Source organism: Mytilus californianus, unplaced genomic scaffold (assembly GCF_021869535.1).
Source record: "Mytilus californianus isolate M0D057914Y unplaced genomic scaffold, xbMytCali1.0.p SCAF_13, whole genome shotgun sequence".
Lineage (NCBI taxonomy): Eukaryota > Metazoa > Mollusca > Bivalvia > Mytilida > Mytilidae > Mytilus > Mytilus californianus.
This window is the reverse complement of record NW_026262615.1, coordinates 13,696,447-13,721,896: the sequence shown is the minus strand read 5'-3', so window position 1 is coordinate 13,721,896 and position 25,450 is coordinate 13,696,447. Positions and strand designations below refer to the sequence as shown.

At 33.9% G+C, this 25,450-nt stretch overlaps 1 protein-coding gene across 3 annotated transcripts in view; it reads left to right on the top strand.

Annotated features, from left to right (window-relative positions):
• The first annotated feature begins 973 nt into the window (after nt 1-973).
• The window catches only part of LOC127723210 (MAM and LDL-receptor class A domain-containing protein 1-like), a 108,957-nt gene continuing 84,480 nt past the window's right edge, over nt 974-25,450 (top strand). For 2 of the 3 annotated variants that reach the window (XM_052229736.1, XM_052229734.1), the window contains exons 1-5: nt 975-1,272; nt 16,149-16,210; nt 18,879-19,001; nt 19,268-19,447; nt 25,016-25,090. In XM_052229736.1, the coding sequence (XP_052085696.1) occupies nt 1,191-1,272; nt 16,149-16,210; nt 18,879-19,001; nt 19,268-19,447; nt 25,016-25,090 (522 nt within the window). In that variant the 5' untranslated portion in view covers nt 975-1,190. Of the gene's footprint in view, nt 1,273-16,148; nt 16,211-18,878; nt 19,002-19,267; nt 19,448-25,015; nt 25,091-25,450 lie in introns of all 3 variants that reach the window. The other variant, XM_052229735.1, reaches the window with a different exon arrangement.

The window sequence follows — 25,450 nt, the reverse complement described above, 5'->3', positions numbered from 1 at the left end:
ACGAATTTTTTGTGAAGTTTAGATAACAAATGCATAGTAGGGACCTTCAAATGTTCAGAAGAGTCATTAAGCTGTGATGTGGTTATGCTTTAATTGTGTACAATAGGACTCTCTGCGGAGCGCAAAGACCTGAAAGTAGAAGAATTTAGAATTTCATTCGTAAGAACTTCCTTGTAGTATTTACGTGATACTACCAACTTATTGTTGGCTGCTTTGTCGGCTGGTACGAACACAAACCGCTTAGCGAGTACTTGAGTACTTAAGTGTGTTTCTTATTTCAGAAAAAGGCGTATTATGTAACAAGTTCTTATAAAAAAAATCATGAAATTGTGCTTCGGTCAACGATTTGAAACTACAATAAAATAAATTCAATTATTAAATGCTACTTAGAGTCTCATTTGCGAAGCTCGTTCCTTTGATTGTGGGAATTTTCAAACAGGGATGTCTCATCCTTTCGGTCTATAGTCAAAATTTAAAAAAAAACAATGACAGTTTACTTATTTTTTTAATTTTCCGACGTCAAACTTTATTGTAATGAATCTTGTTCAATCGTTTATGTTATGTATTTAAAAGAGTTAATAAATTCTAAATTGTAAATAAAAGTGAAAAAGTTTATAACATTAATAAATGCACATGTATATATCATTTACCTATAATGAATAAACAATAGTTTGAAAGTATAATTTTGGCTAATGTTGCAATATCGTTTTCACACGCATGACTCTGTACTTGACAATGTAATTCAAATTTAACACATACCCATGAATACATTACGGCTGAATTTTGAAAAGCAATCAACACGTAAAGACGTTGTTTAGTTTACAATATGTTTTGATTAGATTTTTACCCCGTAATAATACCTGGTAAGTGAAATTACTTGTTAAGAGATGAAAATTAAAAAGCTCTTTTGTTATTATTGTTATCGAGGACATGCTATACCTTGATAAATGTACCTTTGTTTATGTATTAAAGTCGCCCACTACGTCAGGATTATTTGGTAACGAGAGCTTCGGGGAAATTACTACGGCACGGGTGGATGGTTCCGGGGTATATAAAGCGGGACTTCTAGAAACCTAGTGATAGACAGGATAGATAGAGTTCTTGAGATAGTACGCAAATATAACGGACCCAAGAACAAGGCATTGGCGGTTTCTCCAATAGATACTTTTCGTGTCTTTATTATTTTCAAAATGAAAATTACCTTGTTTTGTGTGTTGGTATTTTGGACGATTTGTTCGACTACATCGAGGGAAATACCACGACAGTATTTACGTAAGTAGAATATTTTTACTTAAAGTTACAGTACCATATTTGAAAAAAAGAGTGTGCATCTTGAAAAGGATGCCATGATTCCAATTGTAACCGGAGAGCATGATTTTAATTACAACATCGGCTCGCTTGTCTCCTCCGGGACTCGAACCCGGGACCTCTGTGTTACAAGGCAGCGCTCTAAGCGACCGAGCTAAAGAAGTACTTCCTCGGGTCAGGAATAACCATTAATTGGTGGATTATACCTCAATTCAGGTATAATCCACCATTTGGCATAAAATGGGATACGCCAATTGAGGTATAATGCGGTTTGATCCCCTCCAAAAAAATGTAAGATATATTTGAGCATCTTTTTGCATTTACCATACAAAGCTTTGATGACCACTTAGTGATGACATGTAATTAGTTTTGACACTTCATGCTGCAATTTGTTAGAGATCCATAAAAACTAATATGACCCTTCTATTCCTTCTTAAAAATTCTGAGTTTTCATCTATTAAATCTTGTTTTTGTTTTGTAGTCTCTTCCTGTCCATTTCGACTAACAAATCTAAAAGTAGGAACTGATGCAGACTTAAGGAAAGCTATGTGAATATCCATCAATTGGTGGATTATACACAGGGAAATTTCTCTCACATCAATTTCACGTGAATTTAAATTCATGTGAATCTCACGTGAAATTCACGTGAATTTCACCTCAAATGAGCTTATACGTGAAACTCACATGAAATCAGTTCATGTGAGTTTCACACGAATCTCATGTGAAAGTCGCGTGAATTTCACATTAATTTTTTTTCACATGAAATTCACATGAACCTTTAAAATAACGTAATTCAAATAACATCTAAATTTTCAAATTTAATCAAAACCATGAAAAATACCATTTTTTTGGGGGTAAAGTTCACGTGAAATTCATGTGAATAATTTCACGTGAGATTCAGGTGAATCTCAATTCACGTGAAATTCACATGAAAATTTTCACGTGAGTTTCATGTATAAGCTCGTTTGAGGTTAATTTCACGTGGAAATTTTCATGTGAATTTCATGTGAGATTCATGTGAACTTCACGTGAGCAAATTTTGCCTGTGTACCTCAATTGAGGTATTATAATTCACATTTTCACAAAACGCAGCACTGGAAGTCAGAAGCAATCACATGTCACTAATGAGTACTTATCAAAGCTTAAGATGGTAAATGCAAAAAGATGCTCGAATATCTCTTTAAAAAAATGTGTGATAAAAACTGCATTATGAGAGGCCTGATGGGGGGGGGGTGTCTCATCACGATTCACGAGTTGATTTTTTTTATCAATCACGATTCACAGAAAATAAATTTCCATGATCACGGATCACGAAAATATAAAAAAAAAAATCTGTAGAAAAACGGATCACGATAGCGAAAATGCGCCGATCACGAAGAACGAAAATAACCCATCAGGCCCCTCCATTATACCTCAATTTAGGTATAATCCATCAATTAATGGTTATTCCTGACCTGTTCCTTAGCTCAACCGCTTACGGCTGACGAAGTATCTACTAATGAAGGTAAGCAATCCCGTCACACTTCCCCAACCTCAGAGTTATCATACCATTATTACTCTCACACACATACCCTAGCTAGAATTCCTCTACAACCACCGTGGGTTTTTTAGTTGGGCGCCAAACGTAACCGGAGAGATTGATTCTACATACAAAATCAGTGCATCTCCGCCGGGACTCGAACCCGGGACCTCTGTGTTACAAGGCAGCGCTCTAACCGACTGAGTTCTTCTTTAGTGCAGTCGGTTAACGCGTTGCCTTGTAACACAAAGGTCCCGGGCTCGAGTCCCGTAGGAGACAGGCGATTTTGCAATAGAATCATGCTCTCCAGTTACACAATAAACGCTTATGGTCTGAAAGTTGCTATTATAGCTAACGTATTATTCACACCCTATGTATACCAGCTATTAGTACGACAGATGCAATAGAATATACAGATCAAAATCCACTATACACTATAACAAATTCCATTGTATTGCAATGGCAATCAGAAAAGCAGAAACAAATCTGTTGTACATGATAGTCAAAATAACCAGTCGATAATATGATGTGTTATTTGACAACGAATTACATTGTTTCTATGAAAACTTCAACAGTTATATATGTAGTTTTATAATAACGTATCTAGCATTTATGTTGGCTTCAGGATAAGACTTCCGTTTCAACCCAATTTACCCTGTAGGAAATCTGTAGGAAATCTATTGACAAAATATTACCTCCTCTGTAAACACTGAAAAATTGATCTTAATATTTTTATCCTTATATGTATGCAGCTAGATTAGAAAAGTTCAGAGAAAAAAATCAAATGAATCAATTGATATGCAGCAAAGATTAACACTTTTGATTAAGTTACTAAGCAATTACAAGTGGACCTTATCTTGATGTAAACATTGAATTTGAATAGATCGAGTAGACTGCAAATACATGTACAGAAATCGAGACAACCTTTTCCTAAAATTGTATGCAAATGTAGTAAAATTCAATAACCTGGCGTGACAAGAGAAGACCGGTGTACTCGAAAACTTAGATGTGAAAAAGTATATTTTTGGAAATTGCACAATGATAAGGACTAAGTGGAACATGTACTTCGAAAATTGGTAACCCGAAAGATCTTTAGATTTTGTATGTACATTATTTTTGTCCATTTTTTTATCAATATGCAGGAATGATTAACATTTTTTAATATTTCAGTTTTACAAGCTTCTGAATAATTATGTATACATAAAACAGTTAATTTTTTTATGGAAAATCTCGATAAAAAATGACTTGTGACATAAAAAACCGTGTATTTGCATGTATATTTCTAAAATCACAGTTTAACAAATAATTTCTTTAAAATGTACGATTGTGATTTGGAAATAACTTTTGATCAGTATCACCGGCATTGTTTTATTATTGATTTTCTCGACTTTTTTTTATAAGAAGAGTGAATTTTCTTTTGTTCTCGTTCACCAATTTTGCCACTGTATAGTATTTTCGCTATGATGGGTTTTGAAATTATTTACTTTCAAAAGATACATTCTATGGTCAATGAATATTTAAAATTTGCCATGTGCTTTCTCCAGTAAAATCTTTGTATTATAAAAAAAATAAGTTGGGTTGGATTGATCGATTGGTGATTGTTTACCGTCAATGCCAATCGGCAATCCTCGGGTGAATCCGCTACTCTCCTTCTATCCGGAATCGGCCGAGTTGTGACGAATGCCGTCATTTCCAAACTGCTATATGTCGCGACGCGTTCCAAGAGTGTTGTTAAGAATTTTATTTTGAAAATTAAATGCTAGGATATCATAATGCTGAACATCACTTTTTTAAATGTCCAACAAGAGCTGAAATGTTATTGAAAAGGGTGTAGAGAAACTCCAACTTATTTCATGTGAGGCTTACCGGAAAATGTGTAAAACGGGGTAATATGGATATGTTTAATTATACCCCACTCCGTTCGCCCAACACATATTTCCGTTGCACTTATTTCAGATATTATAAGTTATATGGTTTGCTACTGACCCCCTACGGATCCATAGAGGGTTAGTTAAATCCATAGGGGTGAGGCCGAAGGCCGAATCTCCTATGGATTTTACTATCCCTCTATGGTCCGTAGGGGGTCAGTAGTGAACCGTATAACGAATTTATCGCACGCGGGACTTTTTCTGCTGCGTTTTGTAGAAAAAGAAACAATGAAACACAACAACATTAATAGATGACGTCAGTCACCATTAACAGTAGACGTGACATCATGAACCCCTATGAAAATTACTAACCCCCCTACGGATCCATAGGGGGTCACCACGTGACGTCGTTAAACCAATCACAACGTGATAATTTACCCGCGGTGCGATAATACTGAACAGAGGTATATCGTATATGGTCATTCGGTTGAAAGCAACAGTAATGATTTGTAACGTGCTACCACTTTTCTGGTCCATCAAAAACTTCCTTCATGCTTGCCGATACATTGAATTTTTCAATTATATGTTAAATCGACTTTTAAATCTTTTCGTCACAAATTGAACTGAACAGAATGTTTTCATATTTAGTAGCAGCTTGGCAATAAGGAGATGTAAGTTGTTAGCACTTTTCAGATCTGTAAGACCCCTACTTCTGATTTCCTATACTTTAAATTTGTCACCAGTCCAGTAGTCAGCACTTCTGTGTTGACATGAATAATCATTGATATGGTCAAAATTATATATTAACCGTTTACAAAACTTTGAATCTTTCGAAATACTAAGTATTTTGTACCTCATTAATATATTACCTTAGCTGTGAATTTTGATTCCTCAACGCTTTTCAACTTATAACATAGTATGGCATTTTTTTTATTAGAGCGTCACTGGTGAGTGACAGTCTTTTGTAGACGAAACGCGCGTCTGACGTACTAAATTTGAATCCAGGTATCAATGATGAGTTTATCTACTATAGAAGGTGTATGCTGAGCCCACTGGGCGTGCTTTTGATTTCAGTTCTTTAACAACCGTTAGATACAAATAAAAGATTGCAATATTAGCGGATTATAAACCTATTAAGGAGGGGTATAGAGTTAAAAGTAATATTATTGTAAAAACAGATAAATTAATGCCACTTTACTTTTCAGAAACATTAATGTTTTTAAATGACTATAAAACTGACAATCAATAGCCGTTAGGCAAGAAAAACACAATTCAGTTTTTAAAACCATACAAGGAAAAAAATCAGATTAAAAATAAATATTTACTTACCAGAATTTAAAATTAATTCCCTCAATTAACCTTTTCGAAATTCAGCAAAAACATTTACTCTAAAGTGATCTAAGGTTCAATGAATAATCGGTTTTGACAATATTGAGGTGTACCTCTTATCTGAATCTGTGTCATTTTAAGAGTATGTGACGCTTATTAGATGCTAGCAGACAGCAAAACATTTGTTATATTTCCTATTTTGTAAATTGAAAATTTCAATATATATATATATAATATATATATATCTATTACATGTTTTATCCCCCCCCCCTTTCTTTATTTACAACAACAGAATTCGTCGAGTTTTTACTTTTAAAGTGCAAGTCGACGGGTGTCACTAGTTCGGCAGGAACCAAGATGTGGGTGTGGTTCGTGCGACTGTACCTTTAAGGACAAGTAGTTGGATAGGAACGGCTCACTCGATCGGTTTTTGTCGCTCGATTTTTTAATTTTTGTTATTTTTGTTTGTATTTTCGTCACTTTGCTTTTGGTCATGGTGTTGTGTGTGTTTCTTGGACTTACGATTTTGTTTTTTGACCCCTTTTGAAAGCTTCTTACATTTTTTTAAGTACCATTTCTTATTGTCGTTCTTACTCTGTTGCCATAGCAACGGAAAACTTACAAAGATTGTTCTCAGTTTCAAAGTTTAACGTGAGTTTGCACCATATCTACAGAAAATTTGCGTGAATTCCAATATCAAACTCGAGAAGATTATACTAGTACATCAGGGTCTGAATGGGGTTTACAGAGTAGAGAAAAACCGAGCCATTACTAAAGAGCAATTTTCCAAAAACATAGGAGAAAAAAAGGGAGAAAAATGGCAAAAACAATTAAGAATAGAGGATAATGGGCAAACAATATAAAGATTAGAGAAAAATTAACTAAACATAAAGTATAGAGAAATGACTACCCATCATTCAGATCCTCTAAGAGTTAAATAGTCGTTCCCTTTCTAAGAAATATTTTTAACTGTATTTGTTAAAAGCTTGCATTTAACATGGCAATTCTGTTGAAATAGATGAAAGAAATTATTGCAAGATATATATATGACAAAAGTAAAACTAAACCCTAGTTCATAAAACTAATTGAAATTTTATAGTTTAACAGTCCCGGCAGGAAGTATGACGTAACTACAAACTTAAAAGTTAAAGTTTTAGATCAAAAGTAGTTATTATATAATATTCTCTATAAGTCTAATAATAAATATTAATAATCACAATTTCATATGTATATCCCGGAGTTTAGAAAGTGTGCTTTATTTAAACGTGTTTTGCGGTTAATTTTATTTTCGTATATAATTTTAAGGGTTGAGCTCTCGATACATTACGCCGTATGTTGTTGTCCAAAGCCAGGATCCTAACGTCCAGTGGTTTTTGTTGGTTGCCGTCTGTTATAATATTTTTTTTCTTTTGAATGTTATTGGCTTGACTCATGATGTTTGTTTTCTCTGTTGCATCTTTTTACATTAATGTATCCGAGGATTTGTACCGGCAGTTTATAATATTAGCGGTATAAGTTTTGCTCATCGTTGAAGGCCGTGTGGTGATCCTTATAGTTATTTATATCCTTGTCCTTTGGTGGGTCGCATTGACAATCATAACACATCTTATTTTTTGTAATTTTTCCTTCACACTTTCCCCCTTTCCAGATCCTAATTTTTACCCTATATATCCCTCATCATCCCCATTTTGTTTACCCCTATACCCCACATCCCCACTTTTTTACGCCCTATATCTCACATTCCAAAAGCGAGCCACCTAACTTAGGCTCACAAAAATAATAAAAAAGAATTGTTATTTTTGTTTGTATTTTCGTCATTTTGCTTTTGGTCATGGTGTTGTGAGTGTTTCTTGGACTTACGATTTTGTTATTTTGACCCCTTTTGAAAGCTTCTTACATTTGTTTAAGTACCATTTCTTATTGTCGTTCTTACTCACTCTGTTGCTATAGCAACGGAAAACTTATAAAGATTGTTCTCAGTTTCAGCGTTAATTTTTATAAAGTTTAACGTTGGTTTGCACCATATCTACAGAAAATTTGCGTGAATTCCAATATCAAACTCGAGAAGATTATACTAGTACATCAGGGCCTGGATGGGGTTTACAGAGTAGAGAAAAAACCGGGCCATTAATAAAGAGCAATTTTCCAAAAACATAGGAGAAAAAAAGGGAGAACAATGGCAAAAACAATAAAGAATAGAGAATAATGGGCAAACAATATAAAGATTAGAGAAAAATCAACTAAAAATAAAGTATAGAGAAATGACTACCCATCATTCAGATCCTCTAAGAGTTAAGTGGTCGTTCCCTTTCTAAAAATATGTTTAACTGTATTTGTTAAACGCTTGCATTTAACATGGCAATTCTGTTGAAATAGAAGAAAGAAATTATTGCAAGATATATATATGACAAAAGTAAAACTAAACAGTTCATAAAACTATTGAAATTTTATAGTTTAAAACAGTCCCGGCAGGAAGTATGACGTAACTACAAGCTTAAAAGTTAAAGCTTTAGATCAAAAAAGGAGTTATTATATAATATTCTCTATAAGACTAATAATAAATATTAATAATCACAATTTCATATGTATATCCCGGTGTTTAGTAGTTATTATATAATATTCTCTATAAGTCTAATAATAAATATTAATAATCACAATTTCATATGTATATCCCGGAGTTTAGAAAGTGTGCTTTATTTAAACGTGTTTTGCGGTTAATTTTATTTTCTTATATAATTTTAAGGGTTGAGCGCTCGAAACATTACGCCGTATGTTGTTGTCCAAAGCCAGGAGCCTAACGTCCAGTCGGGTTTTTGTTGGTTGCCGTCTGTTATAATATTTTTTTTTTCTTTTGAATGTTATTGATTGGCCTGACTCAGGATGTTTGTTTTCTCTGTTGCATCTTTTCACATTAATGTATCCGAGGATTTGTACAGCTTATAATATTAGCGGTATAAGTTTTGCTCATCGTTGAAGGCCGTGTGGTGATCCTTATAGTTATTTATATCCTTGTCCTTTGGTGGGTCGCATTGACAATCATAACACATCTTATTTTTTTGTAATTTTTCTTTCACACTTTCCTCCTTTCCAGATACTAATTTTTACCCTATATATCCCTCATCATGGCCCCATTTTGTTTACCCCTATACCCCACATCCCCACTTTTTACGCCCTATATCTCACATTCCAAAAGCGAGTCACCTAAGGCTCACAAAAATAATAAAAAAAGGTACATTGCCAAAGCGTACAAAGAATTGAGAAAGCCTGAAAATCAGTTCCTGTATGAAGCCCCCCCCCCTTTTTTTTTTATCTCCAAAAGCCATTTTGAAACACAAGAAGATCTAATGTATCACAAGACGCTTAATAAGATAAGATAAGATAAGATAAGATATTTTTTTATTTCCAATTATGGGCCCCAAAGGGCATAAACATTACAACATCAATAATTTTTTCATAATACAATACAAACAATGAGATAAAAAAAAAAAAAAAGTTAAACGAGAACTATTTAAGTTCTTAAAGAATACGTAGATAAAGAATCTATAGTATGTTGTTTTTTTTAATACTAATGCATTTTATTGCAAGTGTGGTTGATATAGATAACAAACAAGCAGCCCAAAAAGAAAAAAAAAGAAAAATAGATATCCACATATGTATAGTACACAAAAAGTTGGATCAATTAAATATATAATAATTAGCCAAAAAGAAAGTAGAAATTAAACATGTCCATGACCCATCCTGTGTCAGCAGCAAATAGGAAAGCATTATGGTTTCCTAAAGGCAGCTGACACCAGGGGGCGATACCTTATGGGCCATAGGCATGTAAAATGTGTGTAAATGTCTCTTTCCTACCTGTATCAAAAGCAAACAAGGAAGCATCATAGGTAACTTGAATGCAGTTGATACCAGGGGACGATGCCTCAAGGATATAAGAGAACATTTGAATAAATAATATATCTTAACAATTATTTTTTTTTTTAATCGGCTAGTATGTTTGTGATATTCAGATGAATATAATTTTCTATGTCCAATCAAATGTATATACACACATAGATTTCCTTTAACTAATCTTCACTAAGGAAGATGTTTGTATATAAAATTACATATTATTTTAAGTAACTCAACATTTTCTACACTAAATAACCAGATAATTTTGCTTTGACTGTTCATATGATTAAAATAAGAATTATATTGTGCAATACTAGCTAACATACAATTTCTATCATCCTCAAATTTGTTACAATCAAATAGAAAATGAGCCTCATCTTCGACAGTATTGGAAGAACATTTATTACATATTCTGTTAATTCGGGGAATACCCTGATATCTACCTAATTCTATTTGTAATCTATGAGAAGATACACGTAATTTAGTAAAACTTCTTCTAAGTTCAAAATTCTTGATCAATGTTAGATATTTTTCAAAACCAAAATTTGTTTTATATAAAAGGTAGGTTTTCAGTTTACTGTCTGAAAATTTATCTATTTGTTTTTTCCAACAGCTGATAAACAATATTGATAGCTTGGTTTGTATATATTTCTTAAATTTGTATAAGGATTCACAAAATGGAGCATTTATGGCATTTGTATAGTCAATACCAAGTATTTTAAAAACAACATTTATTGAACCATACCATGATGTTATATTCATGTGATGTAGTGTCTTTGATTGTGTATATGCCTCTTTTAATAGAGGAAAATTATTACCTAAATTCTCTAATCTATACCAGTACAATAACATTCCTTTTATAATATTAAAATATATTGGAAATCTTCCAAGTTCAGATAACACTGCAGCATTTGTTGTTTTCTTGTGTACCCCAAGTATAAATTTACAAAATTTTATATGAAGTTTCTCACAGGGTAAACCTGAATATAATTTTTCAAAAGATATATCTTCCTTCTTACATTTAGAGGAAAGAGAATTAAACATCCCCCATATTTCGCTACCATATAATAAAATAGGTTTTACATTGTGGTCAAAAACATGAATACTTGTTTTTACATCAGGATTAAGTGATAAAAGATCTTTCCTTAATTTGAAATGAGCTTTCAGGGATTTTTTGTATAGTTCATTTTGAGCATAACTGAATGAACCAGATGAGCTTAAATATAAACCTAGGTATTTGTATTTTGAAACACATTCCAGATTTATATTCTGAAATGTGAATATCTGTTTTACATGTCTGCCTGCCTTGTTGAAAATCAGCACCTTTGTCTTATTAGTATTCACATTGAGACACCAATCTTTGCAAAATTTATCAAGCATTCCCAGCTTTTCTCGTAGTCCTTCAGCTGATGTAGATAATAAAACAATATCATCAGCATACATTAAACAATGTAGATCTTTGTCATTGACATTAACTGGGTCTCTAGTATCTGACAAATATCTGGGCAAATCATTTATGAATATCTTGAATAAATTCGGACTGAGGTTGTCACCTTGTTTGACTCCAATATCTAATGGGAAAAAATCACTTACTTGATTTTGAATTTTGACACATGATTTGCTAATTTCATACATACCTTTAATAATGTTATAAAAATAAGACCCAGCCCCAATATCTAGTAGTTTAATCTTGATCCCTGTATGTATAACAGTATCAAAAGCCTTCTGAAAATCAACAAAACAGGCAAACAGTCTACCTTCTTTTGAATTACAGTATTTGTTAATAAGACAGTTTAAAATAAACATATGATCTGCAGTTCTGGCTTTCCTTGTGAATCCAATTTGACTATCATGTATAATATAATAATCTATGATTTTGAAAGAGTGTATACACGTATTAAATTAGATATAGATTTAATTCCTCAGAAACGACCTTTTGAAGGTGTTTAGTTCATATAGTTCAAGTGTCAACACCTCAGTCTCAGTCAGTGCAGTCAGTGGCGGATCGGGGGGGGGGGGGGGGGGGGGGGGTTTCCGGGGGTTGGAACCCCCCTATTTTTTTAACGATCAATGCATTTGAATGGGGACATATAGTTGGAACCCCCCCTTTATCCTGGGTTAGGAACCCCCCTTTTATAAATGGCTGGATCGCCCCTGCTCAGTTATGTTTTTCTCTCACTGATAAAGTTAACAGGTCTAGCTGTTTTTGAATTTTCAATCTTTAAACTGGTCTGAATTTGTTAGTGTAATAGTCCCAGCTCTCAGAGAGCAAACTCTATGAAAAAAATCCTAATACAGGTGCATTTCAACTGTTTAATATCGTGCATGAACAATATTTCAGATTAACAGAGACATACAATACAATTTTATATGTCTCTGTTATTAGGTAGCGTTTCAAAACAGTTAAATTTAAAATAAGTTTCTGAACATAAGTACATAATATGCCTTTTATACAAAAACTATAATTACTAAAATCCATCAATTTAAACGAATTTTGTAATGGTTTAACAATAAATCAAACAGTGAAATAGTGGGTTTGTCTAATCTGTCGCCGTGAACCATTCAGTGATCGACATCATTCCGAAATTGAAAGTGTAACAGTGGTTTGATTCCGCCAGTGTAGTTTATCCGGAGGAAGAAAATCCCCAGTGATTTTTATCCACCAACGAAAATTCACTAGGTTTTTCTATCCGGGTCCAGTGTAAAACATCCACCAGTCATTATAAGGTTCTTAAAAGGTTTTTTTGAAGGGGAAATATATATAAAATGTGGCTTTATAGTTTTTAGTGTATTTGAAACTTGCATAGTTGATTTATGTAAAAAGTGGAGAGTTTTCATCTAAGGAATGTTCACACTGGTGTTTTTAAACAAGGAATGATTACACTAGTGATTTTGTACCGGAATGATTGCACTAGTTATTTTATACCGGGTTTAATTACACTAGTGCTTTAGATCCATACATTAATTGCTGAAGCGATTAGTACTCATTTGAACACACGATAACACAATAATGCTTATCAACGAATAAGATTTAAATAATTTTTCTATGCAAATCTATAAAATCATAGCTTTTAAATTGTCACTAATTATAATATTTATATTTATTGGATTGCCGAAGTTTTTCTGTGTATTTCCTTTTCGGTCGACTTGGATATAAAATCATATCTTCTATGTCAATATCAAAGGATGCTTCGATAATTGAAACTTTATGTAAGAACAAATCTGCTCTTTAAATTTGGTTTATATCAAGTTCAATGGCCTGATCATTGATACAGTATTTTGAGTTATAAAAACATCCTCCTCATCATCATCAATATTATTTACTAGATTGACTCAGATTAATTAAACTGGTTCCTTGAAAATCGTTTTAATTTTAACCCATTTATTTATGTAAACAATAAACCGGTTTAATATAAACTAAACAACGATATCAAGATCGACGCTTTCACACTATTTACATCCAATATTCTCTAGTGAAAAACAGTTACCCGGAATAAATACACGGCGGAATGAAAGTACGCTTACAAAAGCAAGGCATAACCGTCAGTGCTTCAGGACTTATTAAATTCCCACCATATATTTTGGTTTGTTGACTCTAGAGCTTCCAAGTACAAGCAAGGATCTAAGATACTGGATACTGTAACCAAGTTCTACCATTTTATCACTAATATAATATAATTCAAGCGACTGTGGTAAATGACTGATTCTAACATGACGTTCTTCAAACGCTTTGAGTACACACCCGTGGTAAAATATGAATATATTGTTTGGGCTGTTCCGATCGTACTCCCGCGTCATATGCTTTTTTATGAATGAGCTACCCGACGTCATAGAACGATGACGTAAGAATATAAGTATTTTACGGGAAAATACACGCTTGTGAAACCGAAAATCATCACAACAAGGAAACGTAAACAAACGATGCTAAAATGTGTTATATTAGCCATTTTTTGTTTCCATATAAGATATATAAATACAATTATCATTTAGATTCATTCAAACCTATCTAAATATGTCATTGTAAATAGTTTAATCATGCCATTTATTCAGTTTGCTCCGTTCTTTTACGTCAATTAATAGTGAGTTTATTTATGGGAACGGCAAATAATGCCTTCACCTAGAGCGCTTCGATCCAAAAGAATTGCCGTATTTGTCCTATTAGAATCGAAATAATTCATGGGGGCTTGAATATATCGTGATTTTACCACGGGTTGTCCCTTTATGCCGATATTTTACCCCTCGCTATCGCTCAGGGTAAAATATTTGTCATAAAGGGAAATTTCAAGGAGATGAGATTGGAACTAAAACATGTGAAAATGCACCCTTTTCACTTCACATGCTAGTTATTATTCATTATCTACTCTTTGAATACTAAATGACTGTCTTACTTTGCATGTCTAATATGTATGTTTTTATAGACAATATTGTATAATAATTTTCTTAAATTGTTTAACATTTCATAGCGGTATAACATGTTACTTTTATTATTCTTCCCTTAGTTTGTTTATTTTGTATTTACATTATATCATAGGTCAAATTTAATTGTTCAGTGTATGTTCACTGGTGTTAATGTAAATGCTCTTTTGTTCCGACGTTGGAAAGTTCCGGGCGGAAAGAACTAACTAGCAGAAAAGTTCAGGAGGAACTTATTAACTAGTTACTTTGTTCTTCCTCTGGTTTAAAAGTTCCACCGGAACAAAGTGACTAGTTGAAAAGTTCAAACGGAACATATCAACTAGTTAGAAAGTTCCTTTTTGCCAAATTTAGTCAAAACCGGAACTAACAAACTAGCCCAAAAGTTCCAACGGAACTTATCAACCAGGCAGAAAGTTCCATTTGGAGAATTGATGCAAAGTAAAAGCGCAACATATTATATTTGAAACTTTCAAAGGGAAACCAAGATACTGATTACAAAAGTCAAAAGGAACGTATCAACTAGCCACAAAGTTCCTCTTTGGCAAATAAGTCAAAACCGGAAGTAACAAACTAGCCCAAAAGTTCCAACGGAACTTATCAACCAGTCACAAAGTTCCATTTGGAGAATTGATGCAAAGAACCACATGAGGAGGGGGATATTCTTCCCTCTCTTGAGGGTACTATGAATACTAGATTTGCATGATAACGCAACTTATTCCGTTTTATGTGAGCAATGAAATACAACTTAAATTTTGCATATTTGTCCCCAAAGAAACCCCTTTCAGTGCGTTGGGTATTCTTGTAAATTAATGATTTGCTCTTATATATACTGATATATTCTTCCCCCTCTTTCTACAAAAAGGACGAAATATGGTATATTCGGAACGATGTAACTAGTTGTTCTGTTCCGCTTGAACTATTCAACCAGCTACATTGTTCCGGGACTTTTCAACTAGCTACTTTTTTCCGGAACTTTTCGACTGCACTCGGAATAAAACAACTTGTTGGAAAGTTCCATCGGAACGAAATAACTAGTTGAAAAGTTCCGCCAGAACAAAGTAACTGACAGAACATAGTGGCTGTTACATTAATATGTCCTTTGATTGAGTTAAGCTATTTCAGTTGATATTTTATAGTGTGTCTTTCTATGTTGTGATGTTACACTTAATTGTTTCAGAAAAAGGGTGAAGGTTTGGTAACATTAAATCGTTTAAACCCGCTGCATTTGTTTGCACCTGTCCTAAGTCAGGAATCTGATGTTCAGTAGTTGTCGTTTGTTGATGTGGTTCATAAGTGTTTCTCGTTTCTTGTTTTTTATATAGATTAGACCGTTGGTTTTCCTGTTTGAATGGTTTTACACTAGTAATTTTTAGGGCCCTTTTTAGCTTACTGTTCGGTGTGAGCCAAGGCTCCGTGTTGAAGACTGTACTTTGACCTATAATGGGTTACTTTTATAAATTTTGACTTGGATGGAGAGTTGTCTCATTGGCACTCATACCACATCATCTTATATCTATATAATAGACAATATTTATTTGCACAAACACATTAATATGTCATGCATGTCTTAATATTGTATGTGTTGTTATTGTTATTAATTTTGGCAAGAAACTCTACAAAGCTTATGTTTGTAATGTTCATGTAACCCTGACTTAACATAAAATTTTCTATTGTTCTGTTCTATTCTATCGAGTCTGTTTTTTCATTGATTGAAATAATTGAAATTTAACTCGATCAATATCTGTTATATTGTCATTGAAAGCAGATAGATATAAATTACATGTTGATGACTGAGAAAGATCTTTACATTTCATTTGCAGGAAATGCCAGAATAGCAAAAGAATTGAATGAACTGGAACATCTATTGAAAGAACGAGAATATGTATGTATTGAGTCTATAAGGCAAATTAGTGTTTCCTGCAGGAGGTTTGTGGAGGGTGTGGTGCAGATGCCTCGTTTTCTTTAAACACTGCCCTGTTTTGTAGAATTCTTGGCACCATGCCCCATTTCTGTCTTATTTCATAACTGTCGTTCATGATCAGCTGTCCAAATTTTAGTTGACCGACTTAGATTAATTTTGTTTATAGTAATACAATTTATTTCCCTTTCAAAAAGTGTAAAATTAAAGAAGTTGATCCAGAATACAAATAAGATTTGGTGAATATCTCTTGCTTATTAAACATGTTAAATGTGTGAGATTACCAGGACTATCACAGTTAGTGTTAGATTACAAAAAAAAGTGTCTGTTTCTTTTTATGAAATTTTAACGAATATTAAATTTTTCTGAAGTTAACCTGTGTATTTTTTTTGGATTTCACTTTTGTTTTAGTTACAAGAAAAACTTATTTGGATTATCATGATTATAAGCGAGTGTGATAAGTTTATACTTCTAGGACAATAATTTTCGTTGGTAAACACGGTAAAAACTTTATTACAGACCCAGAGAACTGCTAGATAAATCTATGATTTGGTACTGAATAGATGAGAAAGCATAATTATTATAGTAAATATAAATCAACCAAATTAATAATTATCTGATAAACATGTCCAGGCTGTGTTAAAGACCGTGACATAATGACCGTTCAGGGTAAAAGATAGGATGTAGCCCCTAGCATTCTCAGTGATACAATTTTATTTGAACGGTATTGTTAAGTGATATAGTTGTCAGTTTCATTATGATGTTTAACATCAGTTTTTAATATTAGAATTAATTGGCCATGTTTACCTCAGGACTTTACTTTGATAAGATATTTTCTTTAGATACAGGTTTCTCTATATATCAATATTTGGCATATAAATATGTTGTTGTATTAATATCAAATTGAAATCAGATCTTAAAGATTTTATCATCTAGGTCTTTATTTCTTTCATGAAGTTAGAATTTAAAAATTTATCATTTGGAAGTTTACATGTATTGGAACTTGACATAAACTTTTACATGTGTTTAATCAAGATATAGATTTGATGTTGATTTTATATCCATTTTGCTTTTATTCAAGATTAACGTCAGGTATTTAGTTAACATATACTTCAATATCAATTTGAGTAGAATTTGACCTGTAGTGTCAAATTTAAAGGTCTTTTTGCACAAATTCGGTTTTATATTTTAAGGAACATGCAAGAATTTACCTGAACACATTTAATGGACAATTTTGGTTTTAAACAGTTAAGATACCAGAATATCCAGATCAACAATTTGATGAAAAAAAAATAATGTGGTCAAGCAGATGACAATAAAAGGATATTCTGAATCCAAATTTTCCCCATACATTAATCATGTTAATGTGTTAAATGTTGAAAAAATTAATTTTGATTGATGGCATAAAAAAACTAAAAAAAATGTTTGCACTTTTGAAAAAAATTTTCTGACTCAGACAAAAAAACCATAACCCCCCTTAAAGTTAAATGCTCCAAAAGTAATTGTAATTTTCATGGAAAATATGCATACAGATTTATGTATCCCATATCATAATGGGAGTTCTGATTATTGCAATACTCACCATGCTCACTCAGTCACAATAATAAAACCTGTTAATGATTTCTAAAGCTACAGTATTCTATCTAACAATACTCACCATGCTCACCCAGGCACAATAATAAAACCTGTTAATGATTCCTAAAGCTACAGTATTCTATCTAACAATACTCACCATGCTAACTCAGTCGCAATAATAAAACCTGTTAATGATTCCTAAAGCTACAGTATTCTATCTAACAATACTCACCATGCTCACCCAGTCGCAATAATAAAACCTGTTAATGATTCCTATAGCTACAGTATTCTATCTAACAATACTCACCATGCTCACCCAGTCGCAATAATAAAACCTGTTAATGATTCCTAAAGCTACAGTATTCTATCTAACAATACTCACCATGCTCACCCAGTCGCAATAATAAAACCTGTTAATGATTCCTAAACCTACAGTATTCTATCTAACAATAATAAAACCTGTTAATGATTTCTAAAGCTACAGTATTCTATCTAACAATACTCACCATGCTCACCCAGTCCCAATAATAAAACATGTTAATGATTTCTAAAGCTACAGTATTCTATCTTACAATACTCACCATGCTCACCCTGTCGCAATAATAAAACGTGTTATTGATTCCTTGATTTACAGTATTCTACCTAATAGAAGACCTGTACTCTACAAAACATGTTGGTGTTGTTATTTTTTACCCATCCATCATGTCCATAGTTGTTACGGGTAGAACTTCTAAGTTAATCCCCTATGCCCACCCTTTGGAGAGGAGATCCTATTTGTTTAACGTTTTCTTTTCTTCGTCATATAAGAATTGAACATATAGTACCAGTGGGAAAAAATAAATTGTATTTAATATTTCTAAAATGTTATGAATATACATGATTGGAGGGTAGGTTCAATAATACAGCACCCTCTATGATCAGTGTCCTCCATAATGAGTGATGCCTACTGTAATGTTAGTGATTTTAATATAAACAAACTGGATTATTAGGGTTAGGCAGGTGTAAATAACAAAAATTCATGTCAGCTATAATGTACATTGATGGTTTTATTTTATAGGAGACACAAAATCCCAGTGATGTCGAAGAAGAAAGGGAGACAACATTGCAGGAACCAGACGAAGAAGAAGAAAGGGAGACAACTTTGCAGGAACCAGACGAAGAAGAAGAAAGGGAGCTGGAGGTAGCTATAAAATTAACGGAATGTTTTATCTGTTAAAATTGTGATAAGAAATTTGAACTTTAGAACCAGCTGCAGTAAATTAATTTTACTATGTATTGTTTACAGGAATTTTGCTGTAGACCTGTTTAATTATTTGACACATGAAAACCATGATAAACTTTTACAAGTTGAACCAATAAACAAAATATTTTTTGCTTTTCAAAATAGTTGCTGTATGTCTTTTATGCATAAATGTTTTCATTCAAATTGATTTTTTTTTTAATTAGGTCAGACAAGGTAGATTTGGGAAATTACAGACTCCTCAACGACATCTTGACAGACCTAGCAAGTCTAATGCAAGGAAAATCAAAGAAGGCATGCAAAAACTAACACAAAGGGAGAGGTTGTTGGCTGAGAGAAAGATGAAAGAATGGAGGAAATCAAATGAAGCACTACCTGATCCAGAGGTATTGAGAATTTGTCACAGCAGTGTGGCAGCTTTTATGTTAAAGGCATATATAAACAAGTGTTTCACTGACTCTACCAATCCTCATTATTAGTGTCTACCATAAGAATGTTTTTGGGTCGTTGATGAGAAAGCATTATCACAGTTTAGACTGTATAACCTGTTTAAAATAAGTTGAAAACATTGAAAATCTACCGTCCCCAATTTTTAAGCAGCACTTAGGGGCATTATGTTTTTCGGTCAATGTGTCCGTCCGTTTGTTCGTTCGTCCGTCTGTTTGTCCCTCTTTAGGTTATAGTTTTAGGTCAAGGTAGTTTTTGATGGAAGTTGAAGTCCAATCAACTTGAAACTAAGTAAACATGTTCCCTATGCTATGATCTTTCTAATTTTGATAAAGTAGAGAATGGAAATGGGGAATGTGTCAAAGAGACAACAACCCAACCAAAGAATGATAAAACAGCCGAAGGCCACCAATGGGTTTTCAACACAGCGAGAAAATCATGCACCTGGAGACGGACTTCAGCTGGCCCCTTATCAAAAAATGTGTACTAGTTCAGTGAAAATGGACGTCATACTGAACTCATAAACATATAAATGAACCAAAATTAAAAAAAACATACAAGACTAACAAAGGCCAGAGGCTGCTGACTTGGGACAGGCGCAAAAATGTGGCAGGGTTAAACATGTTTAGGGAGATCTTAATGACAAATTAGAGTTTTGACCCTGAATTTCACTGTCCCCTCACTCCACTGAACATAGAAAATGAAAGTGTGAATGGGGTATCCATGTACTATGGACACATTCTTGTTAACTATGTTAGTGGAAACACATTATTTTTTTGGTTATCCAAATGCTAGCTGTTGACCTCTGATGGTTTAATACTTACAAGAGTTTACATTTAATTGTAATTCAACTGCCAATTTCTTACTGTTTACCTTACTATATCTACTTTTAGAACCCTGCATAAGAATACCAAATAAGACCATAACATATAAATTTTCAAAATTCCATATCCTTAAATAAATTTGTGAGAAAGAGAGCTCATGAATAAGGATGAAATTGTGCATTTTATTTATTTTTCCCTTTATTTTACCGCACTCCAATATCGAATATTGATTTTATAAAGGGGATGATGACTTATCCTTGATTACTAAATGCTGTTAACTTTGGATATTTTCACAATTTTATACAAATATATCATCCTTATAAGGCCTAGGGGACCACTGGACGTTAAGCAACCAACAATCAATCAATCCTTATAAGGGGCACTTGCGAAAAATACAATGTACCTGTTGAGAGGTAATCAAATTTCCAGAGCAGTTACTGTGGATTCATTTATTTTCGTGGATACCAATTTTCGTGGTTTGAGAAATATTGTATGTTAGTGGATGTTTGATTTCGTGGTTTTGCCAAAGTCTGCATACAAGCTTATGGACAGTTTGTAATTCGTTGAACACTTAAATTCGTGGTCCAACTTTGGCAACGAAATACACGAACATTAGTATCCCATGAATAATAATGAATCCACAGTAAGTCATCTTTTTAAAAAAGATTTGAATTACAACATCGCCCGTGGACTAGATCACTACAAACTGTTTTAGTGTTTTCATTTGGTAGTATTATTATACTTGCGACCAGTTTTATAAAATTGGCTGATAACAAAGCTGTAAATTTGAAGAAAACATTTGAAATATAGAGAATAATACATGGCAAAATCCGTATCATATGCCGTATCATCCAGAGATACCAATATCAGCCCAAGGGCCTTTAGGTCGAGGGTGATACGGCATGTGATATGGATTTTGCCATGTTTTATATGCTTTATCATATATTTAAACAGGAGAGTATATATGAACTGCTTTCTGATCCCTAGCACCTGGGTTACATTCAGATTTACTTTTGTCTTGTTTTAAAAGCTTTAAAAGAACTGCTTAATTATTCATTCGAAGCACCTGGGTTACCTTACAATTTGCGTCCTGTTGTTCATAGAAATATTTTGTTTATTGTATTTTTTTATGTTTTGTATCGTGTTTCATTGAGTTCTTTTTTATAGTTGCATTTCGTGTGCCAGAAAATATGAAAGCTCGACGTCTCTGACGTCACATGCCAAACAATGATGTCATTCGATAAAGACGTCACGCCCTAATGACCGTTTCATTTAGGACCCATTGAGGAAAAATGTTTCTTGAGAAGCTTGCATAAATTAAAACATGGACTTCATGTAAATTTAGTCGGAGTCACTAACTGTCATAAATGAGAAAGTTGAGTAGGGGTGTGATAAAGGGTGCGCATCAAAGTTGATCAATACGGATTAAACAGCAGGCTATTTATCAAATATTCAAAACTACTGTATACTATAAAATGTATGATAAATGTTAATATTTGTGGAGAAATCAGTCAGTGATTCAATGGAAACTGAAAGGAGTGAAACACGAGGAATTCAGAATTTCCCTTCATATTGCGAGATGTTCACTGTAAACAGTTTCCAATTTTCATTTTGACCTCCATAATGAACACATATTTTTTTTGTCATTATTGTATTGGTTAGTTTAAAAAAACATTAAAATGACATTTGTTAAAAGTTGAAATGGGGATTTCATGTTAAAATCATATGACCCCTGACAAGAGGTAAATTATATAGAGAAAGCATTCGGGAGGGTAATTTTGGACTTTCATTCTCTTAATAACATATAGATTTATGATCAGGCCCTTTAGAAAGCAATCTGGACATGAAGATAATTCTGGATGTCCTAAGAAGTCTCATATTTACTTGCATATTGTTGATGTTGCTAGACCAGGGACTTCTTATTAAGTCTCCCAAACGAAGTTTGGGAAGACTTATTGTTTTTGCTCAGTTCTTATTATTATTATTATTCTTCTTCTTCTTCTTCTTCTTCTTCTTCTTCTTCTTCTTCCGCCGCTTTTAAATTTGAACTTGTCCGCACCCATTCTCCAAAACCGCTTGTCAGATTAACTTAGGGTTTCACAATATGTTAGACTAACATGTCTAGTGGTGCAATCAGGGTTTTGTTTGTGCAATGGGGTTTATAAAGGGGTACGTTGAGGGGCAAAAAGAAAAGAGGGTTTTACTATAGAACCCTATGGGATTTTATTTTTTAAAATTTTCAAATGATTATAAATTGAAAACCGTTTGTGATAAAAAAATCTTTTTAATTGAAAACGTTCTAAATGATAAAACCCATTAAATGAAATACAGGGTTAGTCCCCAGGGGTCACCCCCACCCCCTGCCATTTAAGAAAGTTCTAATACCTTGTAAGTGGTCAAGATCCCCACCCCTAAACCATATATATTCTGGTTTGTCATGCTAAGATGGTTTGAATGATATACAGGGTTAGTCCCCAGGGGTCATCCCGACCCCCTGCCATTTGAGAAAGTTCTAATATCTTGTAAATGGTCGAGATCCCCACCCCTAAACCATATATATTCTGGTTTGTCATGATAAAGCACATCAAATGTAATTCAGGGTTAGTCCCCAGGGGTCACCCCCACCCCCTGCCATTTAAGAAAGTTCTAATATCTTCTAAGTGGTCAAGATCCCCACCCCTAAACCATATATATTCTGGTTTGTCATGCTAAGATGGTTTGAATGATATACAGGGTTAGTCCCCAGGGGACATCCCCACCCCCTGCCATTTGAGAAAGTTCTAATATCTTGTAAATGGTCGAGATCCCCACCCCTAAACCATATATATTTTGGTTTGTCATGAAAAAGAACATCAAATGAAATACAGGGTTAGTCCCCAGGGGTCACCCCCACCCCCTGCCATCTAAGAAAGTTCTAATATCTTGTAAGTGTTCAAGATCCCCACCCCTAAACCATATATATTCTGGTTTGTCATGCTAAGATGGTTTGAATGATAAACAGGGTTAGTCCCCAGGGGTCATCTCGACCCCCTGCCATTTGAGAAAGTTCTAATATCTTGTAAATGGTCGAGATCCCCACCCCTAAACCATATATATTCTGGTTTGTCATGATAAAGCACATCAAATGAAATACAGGGTTAGTCCCCAGGGGTCACCCCCACCCCCTGCCATTTAAGAAAGTTCTAATATCGTGTAAGTGGTCAAGATCCCCACCCCTAAACCATATATATTCTGGTTTGTCATGCTAAGATGGTTTGAATGATAAACAGGGTAAGTCCCCAGGGGTCATCCCGACCCCCTGCCATTTGAGAAAGTTCTTATATCTTGTAAATGGTCGAGATCCCCACCCCTAAACCATATATATTCTGGTTTGTCATGATAAAGCACATCAAATGAAATACAGGGTTAGTCCCCAGGGGTCAGCCCCACCCCTGCCATTTAAGAAAGTTCTTATATCTTCTAAGTGGTCAAGATCCCCACCCCATACCATATATATTCTGGTTTGTCATGCGAAGATGGTTTGAATGATATACAGGGTTAGTCCCCAGGGGTCATCCCGACCCCCTGCCATTTGAGAAAGTTCTAATATCTTGTAAATGGTTGAGATCCCCACCCCTAAACCATATATATTCCTATTTGTCATGTCTCGAACATTTGAATGACGTATACTGTCAGTCCCCAGGGGTTCCCCCCACCCCCAATGTTCTAATATCTTGTAAATGGTTGAGATCCCCACCCTTAAACCATATATATTCCTGTTCGTCATGTCATGAACATTTGAATGACGTTTAGGGCCAGTCCCCAGGGGTTCCTCCCCACCCCCAATGTTCTAGTATCTTGTAAATGGTCGAGATCCCCACCCCTAAACCATATATATTCTGGTGTGTCATGCCAAGATGATTTGAATGATATACAAGGTTAGTTCCCAGGCATCACTAATGCATATAACTTTACTGGACCAAACCAATTTTCACTGGACGTTGCCTAATGTCAGGCGACCCTGGGAATTACGAATTATGGGAGCTTCGTTTGGGAGACTTCGTAACAGCATCCTGTTACAATCATTTCTTGTTTTATAATTGTTTTATATTTAAAAAGAATTTAAACATAGAAAAGGATATATTGCTTAAAAGAAGACTAAACAGATTTTTATACGACCGCAAAAAATTTTGCGGTCGTATATTGGTATCACGTCGTGGTCAGCGTCGTCTGAAAACATTTGGTTTGCAGACAATAACTTTAGTAAATGTAAATAGAAATCTATGAAATTTAAACACAACGTTTATAATCACAAAAGGAAGGTTGGGATTGATTTTGGGGGTTATATTCCTAACAGTTTAGGAATGAGGGGCCAAAAAGAGGCCCAAATAAGCATTTTTCTAGTTTCCAGACAATAACTTGTGGAACTGTGTATGGATCAACAGCATAGTGTATTGCACAGCACAAAAGCAAAAAATTGAATATAAATTCAAATCATATAACCAATTCTAAGTTCTTTGACTACAGTTATTCTGTGTCAGAAACCTATTATGTGTCAAATATTTAATTACAATCCAAATTCAGACCTGTATCAAGCGTGAATATTGTGTCCATTTTTGCCCCAACTGTTCAGGGTTGGACCTCTGCGGTCGTATCTAGCTGCGCTCAGCGAGGCAAATTATTCTACTATCTTTTACCTTTCAGAAAATTGATCCTGATGACCCTGTATCTAACCTGCTTGAAGGTATGGAAATTGAGAACAATGGACATGCTCATCGTGTAAGTATTTATGCAGTTATAAAAGACATACAAGACTAACAAAGGCCAGAGGCTCCTGACTTGGGACAGGTGCAAAAATGCAGCGGGGTTAAACATGTTTTGTGAGATCTCAACCCTCCCCCTATATATACATCTAGCCAATGTAGAATAAAGAAACACACAGCAATACGCACAGTAAAACTCAGTTTAAGGATGTTCGCTACTCTGTTTCAAAATAACAAGCTTTTTGAATGACTGTCATAAATTGATAGTATATTAATGAAGGAACTAAAAAAGCAGAAAAAAATGAAGGGTCCGTGTGCTTGTTTTCGAGATATAAGCCATTGAAAATTTGGCGGGAAATGATTCTCTCTAGATTTT